Raw genomic sequence first — 16,935 nt, 5'->3', positions numbered from 1 at the left:
GTGTGTTTCCCTTACAACACACTAGGTACCATTGGACAGGAACATTTACTTAAGAAACCTTTTTTTTTTAATTTTATTTTAAGCGCTAATCTCTATAGAAGCCTATATTTAAGAAATATTACTTATTCATTTATCCAGATATCTTTGGAACCATTGAACATATTTGCATGAAATTGTGTACACAGGCTCAATTTACTTCTTAGGTGCTCGCTTTTGATAGATTCGCAGTCCGAGCAGGGAAATTAGTGAATGGTGAAACATCGCAAGCTTTCTATTAAAACTTGCATTTAATTTTCGGTTTTTCCCCAAAATAGTCGCAATATATATCTATATATATATACACAAACGTTCAACAGCATAAAATAAACGTCTGTCTTTTTTTTTTCTTTTTCCCTAAATATGAAAAAGTCGCGCGAATGCATATGTTTGTGCGTACAAAGTAACAAAAACCATAGCAAAAACAAAATGAAATCAAAAATTCTTTGGTGCTTAGGCCTATATCTTGCCACTGTTGACACTTTTAAAAGTTAACTAACAAAACCAAATTGATGTTTTTTTCGAGAACACCAAATATCTGTGAGGGCCTAATAAAAGTGTGCATTTCGAGGAGGATAATAGGCCTATCTTGTTTAATACAGTTTGAGGGGTGGATGCTGAAAAGTTGTATAGAACATATTAAATATTTCGATATTGAAATGAGAAGCCAAAGATGTGAGACAGACAGAGAGAGGCGGGCAAGTAGAAGAAGAGAAAGAGTGGACCATTCTAATTCAACGTAACTGATACTAGAATTCACGGGCTATAAAGTATATATAAAAGTAGGAGGGATTCCGGCCAAAATAAACAGCCTGGTAGCAAATCAACGGACGTAGACGGTGTGTAATGCTAGTAGGCATAGATCATTTATAGGAAGTTAGGCTGCGTTCTGAGTATTTGGTTCTCAGTAACTCTATAGGAAATCTTGGTGGTTTTGATTTAACTGATGGATAATATGTAATTGAAATAAACAAGAGAAAATCGGGATATTTTCTTTCTGTAGACCAATGGCTGCTGGACGCAGGACATCTCCTCATTTACCTTAACCCGTATAACTTTGCGCCACACTTTCACGGAGGACCTCAAAACAGTGGACACCTGGTGAGAAGAGGCTGCAAGACGTTGCCAACGACAGATCTTTATGGTGACTAAATGCACGAGAGGATCTAAGCCTAAGTCATCTCTCATTAGCCATGGATGCCCCTCCTAATGCAGCTGTCCTGCGATAAGTACATAAGCAATTGTGTCTACTGCCCATAATGCATGTAAATTATGGTATGTTTTAGTCCTTCTACCCAATCTCGTAATGGATTGCAATGTCAATTCATTAAAACACTATTTCTCTAAGACAGCGGTTCTCAACCTTTTAAGCTCGTCGACCCCTTTTTACAATCCCCCACTCTGACGCGACCCCCTCCCACACACAGATACAGCAATAGAAGAATAGACAATAACAATCCATAGTTTCAATGGTCTTAGGCTACCCCTGGCAAATCGTCAATCGACCCCCAAGGGGGTCGCGACCCACAGGTTGAGAATCCCTGCTCTAAGTCATCTCAAACACTGGAGATTTAATCTAATGGGTACCTGTCATTAGTTGAGGAAAAGTAATGGCGGTTGATCGTTGTGCTGGCCACACGACACCCTCGTTAACTGTAGGCCACAGAAGCGATGACCTTTACATCATCTGCCCTAAAGACCACAAGGTCTGAAAGGGAACTTTACTTTTATGTATAAATATATACATTTAAATCGTATTTTAGGCCTTTATATATGTATATGGAGGGAATTGTGCAAGCTGTTCAGTCTGGACCATGCGATGATGATCATGTTCAGATTGAACAATGTTAGTTATTTCATAAATTCATCTACAGCCAATATATGTCAAGTGCCCAGACAAAGCGTCACAATAACGTGATTAGAGAGCTGGTTTTTCTGCAGGATATTAAATTGACAAAAATCTAGGGCCAGCCTTAGGCGAAGTGAATTTGGTGGTCCCAAATAAAATCGAGAAAATAAAAAAAACTGCGAAAAAAACCCTAAGAGGACACAATTTAATTATGAGTGTACTCCAACAACAACATTGAGGACTCTCTAAAATAATAGTAACAATTTCTGTCCGAGGCCCCCATCTTAATAGAGGTCCTATAAGCAGCTGATTAGTTTACATTTGCCTAATAGGCCGGCCCTGTCTAAGTCTATGTATACTGAATCTAACCGTGATCTAATAATTAGAATTCAGAGCTAATATGTAGAAAACGGTATTAATTTTTGATTTCCCAATAAGTAAAAAAAAAAAAAATGGTGTAAAGAATTTATAATTTTTTTTTTAGGCCTGATGCATCGGAAAAAGGAATAATATTGTGTTGTAGGTCTATATACTAGTTTAAATTAAAAAAACAACAACAACAAGTTCGTTCTTTATTTCTAGCTATTTTTATAGTAGACTTATTTTAAAATGATCAAATACAAATTATTTGTATATATTTCTCTGTTTTTATCTTCTTTTTTTTTTTACATACGTGCACTACTAAAATTATTTTTCCAGAATGTAAATTATAGGTCAGAGATTAGAGTAGCAGGCAGTTAAACTAGTTTTAAATACGGTGTGCAGGAAAGTGTTTTTCCATTCGAAATGTAGATGCCTGCCCATGGGTATGATTAAATAAATTTGTGGGAAGAAATCAAGTGAATTCATCAAATTATGCATTGCATTTAAATTATCAGTTTATAAGATAACCGACACTATATTTTACTCACATTTAGGGAATATCTAGGGACTGATGAAAGGAACACAAGAATAAAATTATGGACTAACTGCCCACCTTTTGTCAAAAACTCCTCATGCAATTTTTTTATGACTGTTATATGAATGTACATTTAATTTGCATGGTTTTAGTATTTTGTTCTGTGTTATGACTTATTGTAAACTAAATTTCCCATAGGATAATAAAGATATTATTATTTAAATGCAAATGAAGTCATTTTCAGGTACCTCCAGTGGTTTAATTTAGAAAGTAATTTAAATTTAAAATTTATTGTTAAAATATTAAAAATTTAAATTAAAAAGAAACTTATAAAAAAAAGAGTAAAAAATATTTTCAAGAATAGATTACATAATATGTCTCTAATAAAGTGTAAAACAAACAAATCAAGAATAGGCCTAAATGTCAATATGAAATGAAAAATAACAACAATGTTTAAATTTTTTTCAGAGCATAAATTGTGTTTTGAAAATGATATTGAGTGTAAAAAAGTTATTATTAGATTTTTATTAAAACTGAAAATTATAATTTGAGGTAAAAAGTTTGTGGATTTTGCATTAGGCTATGTATCAACTGTTACTTTATCAAGCATCTGCCACTCATTTTAAATTACATTCTCCAAAACTTTTCACATACAAATAACTTTTACATTGTGAAACCAACAAAATCTCTGATTGCGTTTTCACATTATCCTGTTAATAGCTTGAAAACAGTTATGTCAACTTCTGTATCACAGTCATCATCATCAACAAACTTTACATTTCTTAACCACATATAAAAAAATATAACTAAAGGCATGTTTAATGTGAATTTAGGCTGCATTTGAAAATATTTGTTAAAAGTATTGACTTCAACTAATTTTACAATGCAACAATTTAAACAAATACTTTACTGAGACTATTTTCTTAGCTTACTGAAACTGAAATACTGTCACTTTTTAATAATTGCAATCACCTTGATATAACTTAATAACACGTTTCTTAAACAGTGTCACATTTAAATCTTAAATATTGTTGTGGCTGACTGATAGGGTTAATGTGTGTGTGACCTACTGACACACGACTCAAGCAAATCACCTAGGTTAACGGCTGTCAATGGACAAAAGACAGTACTGTGAGTACACATAAATATGACATGTTTTGGTCATGTGATCAATAGCCTTCACAGATGAGAGACAGTGTGTAAGAAAGGGCTGTTCAGTCCAGGACAGCAAGGCAGTAAGGACAGTGTGGTACAAAGTGAGTCCTCGAGAATGTAGCTGTACTAGTCTAGGAGTAGACAGAGAGACTAGTAGTGTTTAGTAGACAGTTTTGTTAAGTACAAGAAAGCATTTGTAGTTAGTGTAATGAATTGTGTTGTATTGGCTGTTGATGTATTTAATCATCAAACTACCACACTATTTTTGAAACTCTTGTCAAGTTCTTGTTTTAGATGTGTTGTTTTGAGCAGTGTTTACAGAAGGCCTGGTAGAGAAAATCGTAACAATATCGACAGAAGCATTCTTATAAAATGATGTGAAAGTTCATGTCATTCTAAAATATCAACAAATGCATTATTCTAAAAATGTTGTAAAAGATTGTCATAAGATATTGAAACATAATTTACATTATAACAATACAAGTTATTCAGCAGTTAAAATGAGACCCAAATTTGGTTCCTCATAGTCCATATAACATTTAATAAATAATCAAGTCAGTCAATAATCTCAAACATAGACATGACAATTAGAGGGAAAAAAAATACTTTTAGTGAAAGTACATACAAAAAAAAGTGCACAAAGATAAATTTTGAAATTAAATTTTAAAAAATTCATTAAATGAAATTCAGATTCAAGATTCATGTTTAAAATACAATACATAGATATTAGATTCATGTTTAAAATACAATACATGGATATTAGATTCATGTTTAAAATAAAATAAATAGATATTAAGTTCCCATCTTATTGTTCATATCACAGATTATATTTGTATAGCTTGTTCAGAACAATGATAAAAACAATTAACACAGTTTTAGAAGATTGGCATTTAAAGTTTGTTGCAACAGTTGAATATAATTGTAGTTTAACATTTAATATTGATATGACAATTTAGAATATTTCCATATATTTTTTAAACCCCATAATAAAACAAATATTAAAATGATTAACAGAAACCTTCTCCCAGATACCCCCCATCCCTTTCAAATCAGTCCACAAAAGTGATTGGGCCATAGCGCACTACTGAGCATGCTATAAGCATGAAAGTGGCATTAAACAAAAACAATTAATAAGAATATTTCCAATCTCACAAATTTATTATTGCAAGTCTAGATCTATTAAAAATTAATTACATAATTGATTGAAAATAATTAATGCAATTTCATTCAATTTAAGCTCTGTTTCTTTTTTTAAAGTATTTTTTTTTGTAATTTACTTGTTTCAAATTTATTTCATGACAACAAAAGTCAACATAACATATGCCTACTTTGATTTAGTCGTACTAGCTGTTTAGAGCTACAAAACAATGACTGAGAATCAGCATGTAACAATCAAAAATTTTTTTATAAGATTAATAATATTGATCTATACTAAAATAATATAAAAGTAACATAAACAATGAGAATAAACTGTCAGTTTTTAAAGCATCATAGGTCACAGATTTGTATTTGCAAGGATAAGAATTACATCACAGGAATAGAAGACACCGCACATATGATCACCAACTGCTTTCCATTTAAAACCCAATTTAAGCCAGTACGTGTCTATTGTATAAATGATGGGGTTAGCTTTGGAGTTCTATTTGAACTGCAGCGTGTCCTTCTGTTAGATATAATTGAATCATTCACACAAACAGATGACTGTTAATTTTGGTACAAAATGCAAGGCCTATAAAAATTTTTGTTCACATATTTGTTCATTCTACATTATGGATGGCTCCTCTAATACCAAAGCAAATGCCACCTTAATATGCAATACATGTAGACAGGAATGTCTCTTGAGAATAGGGCTCCACAGTAACATGAAAAAGTATTCTATGAGATGAACCCTAGTCTTTCTATGACTGAAGGAGGCCAACAACAATTATGATGGTAAACCACTTGGCTTGTGACCCCAATTGTAGTATGTGTAGGATGGAGCATAGCTGAGTTGACCTTTCACATGCTCATTGTCATCTTTATCTCGAATGCTATAGGGACCAGTGATGCATTCTTTATATGATGGAGGTGCTAGAACAAATGGTAATATGATCACTTAAAAAAGGTTTTTATAAAAGCGTAACATTTAAATCTTTGCATAACGTAAGCCTCATTTAGCAACAAAATTTTACAATGATTCAATAACTCTTTAGAACTGTGAGTTAAAGTAAACAAATTGTTCAAAATATATAATATTCAATTTGTTATGTTGTTCAAAATATATAATATTCAACTCTAAACATGTGAATTTTTTTTTTTTTAATGTGGCGTAAATTTTACTGGTCATAAGAAGATGGTCTACAGAGATTATTTTAATTAAAAAGGGGATGTCCAAGATACTCATGAGGTAAGTTAACTTGTCCTAGCTTTAACGTAAAACAAATGTTGCAGCTGGTTGCTTCTGGGATTATTTTCTTGTTTTTATTTCTCTATTTCCTCAATTTTTCTAAAAATCAATGGCTTTGTGATGCCATTCTTCAGTTCTTATTTATACCATACCAATTTAAATGGATATACAAAGTTTTAATAAATTGTACTTACGATTGTTAGATGGACTACCAGGAGGTAAAGCAGCCATGGCATTTGGTGGTGGGGCAGAAGGAGTAAGGTCCCACTGATACAGTTTTTCAAAAGCAATTGGAGAGGGAGGCATTGGTGGACAACTTTCCACCACAAATGCCAATGGCACTGTTCCAATGATAACTTCAAAAGGAATTATCAAGTCAAGACTGGGCCCACTAGGATCTACATTTAACTAAAATAATAATAACAATTACTTAAATGATTAATTAACTGTAACAAATATATCTTAATAAATAGCTATATTTTAACAATGAATTGCAATTATTATAAAAAAAAAAAGTTTTGTAAAACGAGAAGATGAAAATCAAAGAGCATCAAAACAATCCTTTAGAAAAAAAGTCTTTAATAAAAGTGACAAATATATTTTTTGTATTGCTGTCATCATTCATTCATGTATAAAATGGAAGCTTTATTGAATGTTTTGATGCAGAAATAAGGTTTCAACACTGAAATTTTAGTTAGGTGAGAAACATTTTGTTTTTGTTCAAAGAGTAGCCTTATGGAATTAAATAGATAAACAGGGAGGTACAAAGTATGATTCCTCAGTACTCTCAGAGGTACTGGCAGTAAAAATCAGTGATATTGTTGCAAGAGTGAGCAACTGGATGGTTGAGAATAAGCTCAAGATGAACGAAGACGAGACAGAAATAATTAAGATAGACACATCACACAAGTCGAATTTTAATATAGCATTTAACATGACAGTGGCGAAGTATTTACAATGTAAAAAGCCACAATAACTAAGCTAAGTATTAAAACATATTTACAAACTTATTAACCAGTGATTCACTAGCAATCTATTTAGGAATATTCTTTAAACATTGGGCGCACCTTTCAGAATATCTTACACTGGCTAATATGAGTCCACATGCTCTCATCTTGCCATAGCATCATTGGGTAAAAAAAACAAGCCACATCTAACTTTAGCTCAAGCTCAAACTTCAGCCCTAACACTAGCTCCCTGTAGAGACACAAAAACCTTGCAACACTACCCTATAAAACTGTAGCGGCATAAGACTTGTAGTAAACTATTCAAATACTCACCCGTAAGCAGGGTTAAACAAATTATTCTACCAGAATGCGCCAAAAAGAAGAAAAGCAAGCATCCAACTAGCAAGAAAAAAGCCCAACAAAGAAATGGCTGTATAGTAACCATAACCAGTGTGCCTTTTCACATTGTGCACACAAATAGATTTGGTGTACAAAAACAAATGTACATACCGCCAACAGTAAGTTGTGACTTTCTAAAAAAATATAATTCTGATTAATCATCACATTGAGATGCAACAATTCTGGTTGTAATACCCAGCTGATCTGAGTACACCTGTGTTACTAAGTTGGATTCAGTTTTAAAAAATTGCTGGTCTGAATAACCTGTGGTCCAACTAATTAAATTAGAATGTACCCGGTATTGCAAATCTGACGACATACATAGGGCTTAAGTTTGAGCTCTAATAAATCTAATATAAAATTGACTCAAAGAAGTCCATCCACCTGTTGTGATGTACAAATGATAAAAATAGAGATATGTTGGTTAACTTGGATATAATATATTCTTAAAGTGTCCTTCATATGCCTGTTACCACCAAGTATGATACCACAAGAATCAATATGTTTTGTTTGGCAATCTAGTAAGACTTAAGATACAGAGAGTACAGAAAGAAGGTGAATAGATGAATTGAAGCAACAATTAGCATAAAATTATAATAAATTCTTATGCTGCATCATTACTCAGCTACCTAACACTAGACCATCAAATATTTTAATGATAAGGTGACATGTTTTACGGCAAAATAAATGCTAGGAAGCCACCTAAAAATCTTTGTTCAATCTTTGATTGATTCATTTAGACTAAAGCTTGTTAAGCATAGAGGCTATACTTTGTCTATTGAAAACCTACTGTAATGAAACAGAAACTTTTTCTGACCTAGCACAAAAGAGAAAAAAAAAAGGACTGTTTTTCAACATTAAATGAGATGATCAAAGCCAAGTGAAATTAGGGTAGGCCTAGGCTTTTATAGAGACATATTTTAGGAGAAAATTTAAAAAAGGGAACATTCTGTGGATGACATTTATGCACTGTAAAAAATTGAGCATTTTTATAATAATTATAAATGAAAAGAATGGCTACTGACTTCAAGTGTGACAAAAAGACTTGCATCATTGATGGAACTTCAATTGCATTTTTTTTTATGTCTCTCAAACACATTTTTTCTCTGACAATTAAGTTGAATAATGAAATTTATTTTAGTTCCTGACTAATGCAACCATTCTGACCTTCAAAATATAGTTGATGTCAATAATTCGACAGCCTTGTAAATATGATGGCGGTAAAGGTGGAATGACAAGATTCTCTCCTGACCAGACATCTTCACTGTGAGCTGGAATAGAAGGCCTAGTCACCCTGGCTATCTCTTGAATATCAGTTCGTGCTCTTGTTACAGCATGAAAAGTCTTGTACTATAAAAAAGAAATAACTAAACTTAACACATTTGTATAAAAGCTGAACATAATAATAAAGTAAATTAGTTTGTTCTGGATGTTTCTTTACAAACGATGGTTATTACTATCTTAGCCCAAAGCTTGTGTATTGTTAGGACAGTCTATTTATAACAGCTTTAACTAAATAGGTGGACAGTGCAAAATTGGCCATTCAATAGCAAAAGTGATAACGCAGGGAAAATTTACTTTTTTCATTTATGGCAGTTTGAATAACCAAATCCCTCCACTTTTCCAAGTCAGAAGCTGTTCTTTGCAATATATCATTGTTCCAACAGGTTTTCTTTGGACATCCCTTTTTCGTGTTCCCTTCACTGTACCTTAAAGTAGGACTTTTGACAATCAGTCATGTCTTACAATATGATCGAACCAGCTCAGCTTTCATCTCTTCACAGTATTGAGGAGTTCCTCCTTTTTGCAAGCCAGAATGTTGACAAACTCATTTGTCTGATTTTCCTGCCATCTGATACCAAGCACTTTTTGTAGCATTCACTCTCAAAGGCTTGAATTCTTTTTTCAGCCTCAGCATTCAATGTCCAACTTTCACAACCATGGCATATATGAGTACAGAGACCACAAGCAAAGAATACAGATTTTAATTTTACTTGGCAGCTGATGTTACTCTTCCAGATTTCCACAGTTAGCTCAGGACACCAGATGACAAGCTAAAGTGGGTTTTTATCTTTTTATTGATACTCCATCTCTTGCTTGATCCTAGGTATCTAAATGAGTCAACTTCTAATGTTAGGTCATTCAACTGTATGCAACATCTTGTACTATCCCCACAATAAACTAGTATTTTGCTTTCTGAAGCACTGATTTCCATGCCAATTACTCTAGCTGCAGCATCCACTTTTGAAAGTAAGATCTGGTCTGCATGTTCTCCAAAGAGGTCTATATCATCTCCAAACCTGAGATAGGAAATAGGCCACCCATTTATGGTTAGGATTTTTCAAGAGTTTCCATTATAATATGCACCAGAAATATGTTAAAAAGAGCTGGAGAGAATGCATCCTTGCTGCACTCCTAAAACTTTCTTTGATTTGGTTGTTCATAGGTACTGAACAATTTGCATTTTGGTATAGAGCTTTGACAGCATCATTAATGCTTTTTTTTTTATCTATGTTGAACTCCATCACTTGCAACATGCTTTCAAGCCAAATCTGGTGAAAAGCTTTTTTTTGAAGTTGTGTTTAAATTTTTTTAGGTGTTGAAGGCCATTTAACAGTCTGATGTTAAATATTTGTTCAACAAAGCTTCTATCTACTCTGAAGCCTACCACCCAAAGGATGGCTGCCTGGTCGTGCGGTTTGCGTGCTGGACTGTCATTCAGATTTATTGATGGTCGAGGGTTCAAACCCTGCCCGCTCCCATCCCCCGTCATCCTGCGGGAGGTTTGGACTAGGAAGTATAATTATCTTCAACTCTGAAGGAACATCCGAAACATGTAAAACATTTTACAAACATTTTTACCTGTTTTTCTCTTGTCTGTTGAGAATTATACTTAGCATTATCTTGCTTCTATGACTGATCAAATTTATCATTCTATAGATTATGTATTGTCTCAAGTTTCCTTTCTTGGGTAGTAGGTTAATAAATGATTATGTCTATTGTTTAAAGTTTGTGTTCCTTTAGTTTTCCACATGAATAGAGAGTTCGCACATTCCAAGTTTAAATAACTGTGCTCATGTTCTGTAGCTGTATTGTTTTAAGGTGTGTCTCAGTAGCAAACTTTTCTCAGCAGGAAGCGTGGTCATTGTTAATCTGGGCCTCATCTGATCTGTCTTAGTTTTCAATGATTTTGTCTTTGTCATAATGTTTCATTGGGTTTAACAGCTCATGGTGGCACCCAATTTCTCCTTAGGGTTTTCTCCCAAAGTATTTAATTACTAATGAGCTCTACCTGCTCACTCATTTTTAAAAGTTGATGTTGGTTTTGGTCTCCCCCAGGTACCTAGAATATATAGTGGGCATTCCCCTATCTTCCACCTGGCGTGGTGCTCGATGGGAGAACTACAACTCTACATGAGATGATACTTAACTTTGATAATAGTTATGCAATTTATATTTCACTAATGGATCAATGCCAAGGGAAAGGTCAGTAGTACTACTTAATGTATTTTTGATTCATTTTTTCCCAACACTTTTGCTAGAAAAAAAATGTAATAACAGAAATATACCTCTCAAGTTGTTTGCAATAATGTTTCATAAGATCAAAAAAAAAAACTAGACAATGCTAAAAAAATATAAGAATCTGAGCAAATACATACAAGTTTTCATCTTGCTTATACATGAATTTGAATGACAAGTGGAGTGATTAGAATAGTCAACTGAATTTAATAGTTATCTGAGAGGATTAGTACTAAGTAGTAATTAAGGTAAATTACCATAATCAAGTTAACATATGATTTGTCAATTCTCCTGCTAGAGCCATTTCTAATTTCTGCATAGATTTTGATAGCTTCACCAGGAACATAACCAGTTCTTTCAATGTTAAATGTAGCTTGAATAGGTCCAGTCTTGCAACAAAGGCAACATACATTTTTCTCTTTTGTTACCTGCAGTCTTTGCTATAAAAGAATAATATTAAAAACACACAATATAAGTAAAATTCAAATAAAAAATTTCCCTAGTGCTATTAGAGCATGGAATGGGTTGCCTGAGCCAGCCAGGAAAACCAGTGTCTTGGCAGAATTTAAGTCATTGGTTAATATGCATGACTGAATGCATGACGCATAGGACGTAACCATCTTCTTTTTTGAAGTTACGTCTGTATTATAAAAGATACAATAAGAAGATAAAATTAGTGTCATAAATCTCTCATAACTTTCTAGAAGTCATGTTGGATTAAGCTAGAACATTGTTTTCTTGGTGAATTTTAATAAATTACATTTGATGATTGTACAAAGAAATGGTTAATAATTTCTTGAAGATTTTTTTTCTTTTGAAAAGATGTTTGACCTTTTTTTTTCCCATTAATTAAATTAATCTAGCATATTTTTTTTATAAAGCATAATAGTGTACATATGACAAAAACTGACCTGGGCGCCTGGAATCTGATTCAAGTCTAGAACACCAATAATAGTAAATGGACGTTTAGTTTTGTGGTTAAATTTCCATGGTTTATCTATTATGCCAATGGCAGTGTACCTTACATAGCCCACATAATCTTCAAATGAGGATGGTAGATTAAAAGGTAGTTGAAAGGAAAAAGGAAAAGTATGCCGCCCTGCAGGAAGCTCTTGAGTTCTATTACCTTGATTCGGCCCTGAAAGTTGTTACAAATTTAGAAAAACAAAAATAGCATTTTCAAATACGAATATATCAGATAATATATTTTTACACATTGATTAGGCAACTTTAAGAGACAGTGACTCAGGGGAAATGAGCTTGGTTTCTAGGATGTTATTTCAAATTATGTTCAAGTTAGTTAGGATTTTATTTTAGTATTATTTATATTTTTTTATATTATTTATTATATTATATATTGTATTATTTATATTAATATTTATGTGTTATTTTATATTTTATTTATTATTACAAATAAATGCTGGTTTAATAATAGATAAAAGAAGCTTTGTAAACAGAAGGAAAACCTATATAGAAAATTTAAAGAAACTAAGGCAGAAAGAGTTTATAAAAAGTACATAAAAATTAAACACCTAACCCAAAAAGTAAGCAGACAGCAGCATAAACAATGTAATATCTAAAGATAACAACAACAACCTACGGTCATACGTTAAGTCTAAGAAAATGGAAACAACAGGCATAGTGCCATTAAAAGGAGAAGATAATTTAACTTATAATGATAATGAAACTAAAGCTAACATCCTAGATAAATACTTTGCATCAGCATTCTCAGCCCCAAGAGACAAAGACATATTACTTAATTTGAACCAAGTAGACAACATAGGAGATATAGAAGTACAAGAAAAGGGAATGCAAAAACTATTAATATTAGCCAACATAAAACCTAATAAAGCATCTGGACCTGATGGTATTCCAGCTAGATTACTCAAAAAACTAAGCAAAGAGCTAGTACCAGTGTTCAAAATACTTTTTCAGGCATCTCTTAACCAGGGCAGAGTACCAAGGGACTGGAAAGAAGCTAATGTCACCCCCCCCCCCGCCCCATTTAGAAAAGGAGAAAAATCTGACCCAGGAAACTACAGACCAGTATCACTTACCAGCATCACATGTGAAATCCTAGAACACATAATATGTAGCGACAAACATAATGTCCTTACTCCATACCAACATGGCTTTAGGAAATATAGATCATATGAAAAACAACTAATAGGACTAATTGATGATTTTTCAAAAGGTTTAGATGATAGTGAGCAAATAGATGCTATCTTACTAGATTTTTCCAAGGCTTTTGACAAATATTAAAACATTAAAATATTTTTGCATTGACGGTCCATTGCATCAGTGGATTAAAGATTTTCTGATAGGGAGAGAACAAGCTGTAAAAATAAATGGCTCTAAATAAACACCAATAACAGTAAACTCAGGTGTACCTCAAGGAACAGTCTTAGGTCCACTACTACTTTAAATTTACATAAATGATTAACCAAATTGCATTAGTTCAGGAACAAAAGTCAGATTATTTGCAGACGATTGCATAATATATAGAACCATTAAAACAACATAAGATACAGACATTTTACAAAGAGAATTAGATTAATTACAGCAATGGGAATCAAATTGGAGCAAGTCTTTCCACCCAGAAAAATGTCAGTTATTAAGAGTAACAAAAACAAAAACTAAAACAAATTAATTCCACTTATCTTATTCATGGTAAACCAGTAACACAGACTAAAAACGCAAAATATCTAGGTGTTATAATAAATGAAAAACTATCATGGAATCCCCATATTGATGAAACTATCAAAAAATCAAAAAAAGCATTAGGGTTTATTAAAAGAAATTTCTATAAATCAAATAAGAACATAAAACTAAAATGTTATTTAACCTTGGTTAGGCCAATAATAGAATATGCATCCTCTGTTTGGGACCCCTCAACTCAAGAAAACATTAAGAAACTGAAACAGACATAAAATAGAGCAGTGAGATTCATAACAAATGAATATTCACATTTGACTAGAGTAACACCATTAGTAAAATCACTAAATTTAGAAAGCCTTCAGGACAGAAGACTTAAAAGTAAAGTAGCAATTATACATAAAACACTAAAACACTGAACCATAATCTTCAAATACGAAAACAAAATTTAATAAAATACTCAGAAAGACACAAAGATAAAGGTACATTCCTCATTCCATATGCTAGGACAAATTTGTACAAATGCTCTTTCTTCCCTAGTGCTATTAGAGCATGGAATGGGTCGCCTGATCTAGCCAGGAAAACCAGTGACTTGGCAGAATTTTGGTCATTGGTTAATATGCATGACTAAATGCATGAGGCGTAGGACATAATCATCTTCTTTTTTAAAATAACGTCTGTATCATATAAGATAAGATATTTCTAGACTCAATGACATATTATAATCACCAGCTGTAATGGAATAGGTATTGCACTTTAATTTGTTAACATAAAGGTGGCTTGATATTAGACATCGACCAACAATTTGCCATAGAAACAAATGAGACCTTAAAAAAAGTTTATACTACTTTTCATGAGCTTCAATTAATCCCCTTAATCTATGAAAAGATATGCATAGCAGGAAAGGTAGTAACCTTGCAAAAATGGTACAACTAGCTTATATATACTTAGGGATAGATGAGCATGTCCAGATGGTTTGTTTTCTAAAGGATGCTAATTATAGAAACTTCTGTCAAACAATATAAAATGTTTGACAGGTATATATATATATAAAAAAAAGTGGTATTCTCACAGATGCCAAATAAAAGGCTATCTTGATCAAAGTATTTTTCTGAGTTAAAATAAGTGTCATTAACATCACTTTCCTCATGACCATGTTTTTCTGTTCTCCTCTCCTCCCACATAACATAAGCTTCACCTTTAAAGTTGATTCTGATCCCTGGAAATAAAATATATAGTTATCAAGTCTAGCATACATTAATATATTAGATGACAAAATAATTTTCTTATTAGAAATTTATACTAGCTGAAGCATTAAAAATAGCTTCAGTAAATCAATACTATTTTATTGACCTCTCATTTTCATTGGTTCTTTCAGTTCCACAGTCACAATCCCTTCAACAACCTGACCTGCATAGTACACACCAGTTAAATTTGTGTAACAAATCTCGAATATATTTAACTTTCCCATCATGTAGACTTCCACAAGTTTTACAGTAGTTGCTTGACCATAAAGTTTTAATTGGAATCTTGTTCTTCACTACTATGCAAGTTAGAATCTGTGAGAAAACATGATGCAGAAATGACAAAATTGTAAAAATTGTGCTATCTACAATCTAAAAAGAAATGTTCACTTAATTAATTGACTTGACTTTATACATATAAGATTCAAGAGGGGGGTTCTTGGGGTTCAAACCTTCCGAAAGGTAATTCCCCCCCCCCCCCCCTATTCTAGGGTACAATAAACTTTCAAAAGAATGAAGGGTCAGAATGTAATAAAGATTAATTATGTACACAGACACACACACTAATATGAATACGGCCTGGGGGGGGGGGGGGGAGAGGATCAAAAAAAAAAAGGGGGAGGGGGGAAAAGTCCCCCCCCCCCCCCCCAAAACCCTCCCTGAAAAAAAATCCTGGCTACGCCCATGTATATGTATATATATATACTTCTTATGGTCCAGCAGTTACGCTGTGTAGGGCACGTATCCCGTATGGGAGACGACTGTATGCCAAAGGCAGTCTTTTTTGGTGAGCTAAAAGGTGGTTGACGTAACAGAGGCGCCCCACGAAACGCTTCAAAGATCAGATTAGGCGCCAAATTTCCTTGGCTGACATAGAAGAGAGCACATGGTTGCATGCGGCCTCAGAACGAGACAGCTGGAGGTCACTCAAGAAGGCCGCAGGATACACATTTGAGACCAAAAGAAAATCCGGTGCTGAGGACAAATGCAGATGGCGAAAAGAAAATCTAAATCGACCACCTGCGGACAATGGTTATGTTTGCCATGGAAGTGGCAAAATATGTAGGTCACAGCTGGGGCTGCTCAGCCATGGGAAACACTGCACTCCTCACTATAATCTTCGGACTCGAAGACAAGCCATTATTATTATTATTATAGAGAATAGAGAGGGAGTATCACATAGTGACATTACTATTATTATTATTAATGATATTTGATAATATTATAATTACATTATTAGAATTATAATAGACTTAGATCTAGTAATTATAGTAATAATATGATTATGATAGATCTGTTATTCATCTGTTAATAATAATTACTTATTTACTATAAACTATAATTAGGCCTAATAATTAATTAGTGAGCATCTAGTAAGTCTATTTTAGTCTATACAGTATACGCTATATTAATTAAATATTATATATTATAGACAGACTGATACATGATAGAGTATAAGTATAAACTTAGACTAAAACTAGCATGCTGCATAGAGCTACGTTACTAGAGATCTATATTATTCTATATTAACTATATAGATCTAGTTTCGGTTATCTCTAGATTGACTAGATTCTAGTAATAAGTAAAGTCAAAGAAAAACGATATACCCATGCTAAAAGCCCCCAAAGGGCCAGGATAGAAAACTAGTGAAATAGTCCAAATCGGTAGGTTTAAATGTAAGCAGAAAGTCATGTGACTGTGAGTGAGAGTACGTTGATTTTGCTTCATAGGACTCTATGCATCGTAGTCATAGCAACAACCACTCAATCTCACGGCTCACGGAAGTCATACTCAACACTATACCACGCAATAGTACTCATGCAGGCATGTCAAACTCATTAAGGTGT

The 16,935-nt window shown here is 33.1% G+C and overlaps 2 protein-coding genes across 2 annotated transcripts in view; both read right to left on the bottom strand.

Moving 5' to 3' along the window:
• LOC106067511 (neutral alpha-glucosidase AB) overlaps window positions 1-231 on the bottom strand; it is a 28,334-nt gene extending 28,103 nt beyond the window's left edge. The window contains exon 1 of the mRNA XM_056023538.1: window positions 123-231. The gene's annotated coding sequence lies outside the window, so the exon portion shown is untranslated. The remainder of the gene's footprint in view (window positions 1-122) is intronic.
• Window positions 232-2,535: 2,304 nt separating this feature from the next.
• LOC106076591 (arrestin domain-containing protein 17-like) lies at window positions 2,536-16,824 on the bottom strand. The gene is made up of 8 exons (XM_056024215.1): window positions 16,696-16,824; window positions 15,198-15,403; window positions 14,917-15,063; window positions 12,101-12,327; window positions 11,447-11,629; window positions 8,838-9,020; window positions 6,519-6,732; window positions 2,536-6,008 (listed from the first exon to the last, which is right to left on the bottom strand). The coding sequence occupies exons 2-8, from the start codon at window positions 15,316-15,318 to the stop codon at window positions 5,863-5,865; spliced, it is 1,221 nt and encodes a 406-aa protein (XP_055880190.1). The 5' UTR covers window positions 15,319-15,403; window positions 16,696-16,824; the 3' UTR covers window positions 2,536-5,862.
• Window positions 16,825-16,935: the final 111 nt, after the last annotated feature.

This window comes from Biomphalaria glabrata, chromosome 3 (genome assembly GCF_947242115.1).
Source record: "Biomphalaria glabrata chromosome 3, xgBioGlab47.1, whole genome shotgun sequence".
Taxonomy (NCBI): Eukaryota; Metazoa; Mollusca; class Gastropoda; family Planorbidae; genus Biomphalaria; species Biomphalaria glabrata.
Note: the sequence above shows the minus strand (reverse complement) of the source record. Positions and strands in the feature narration are given on the sequence as shown.

What these genes read in the sequence shown, in the direction of transcription:
- LOC106076591 (XM_056024215.1), bottom strand. Translation starts at nt 15,318, where the DNA reads ATGATGGGAAAGTTAAATATATTCGAGATTTGTTACACAAATTTAACT. An exon ending in TAGCCTTTTATTTGGCATCT is followed by an intron (nt 12,328 to 14,916) that starts GTGAGAATACCA and finishes AACAACTTTCAG; the next exon opens with GGCCGAATCAAGGTAATAGA. An exon ending in TGGTAGTCCATCTAACAATC is followed by an intron (nt 6,009 to 6,518) that starts GTAAGTACAATT and finishes CATTTGTTCTAG; the next exon opens with CACCTCCATCATATAAAGAA.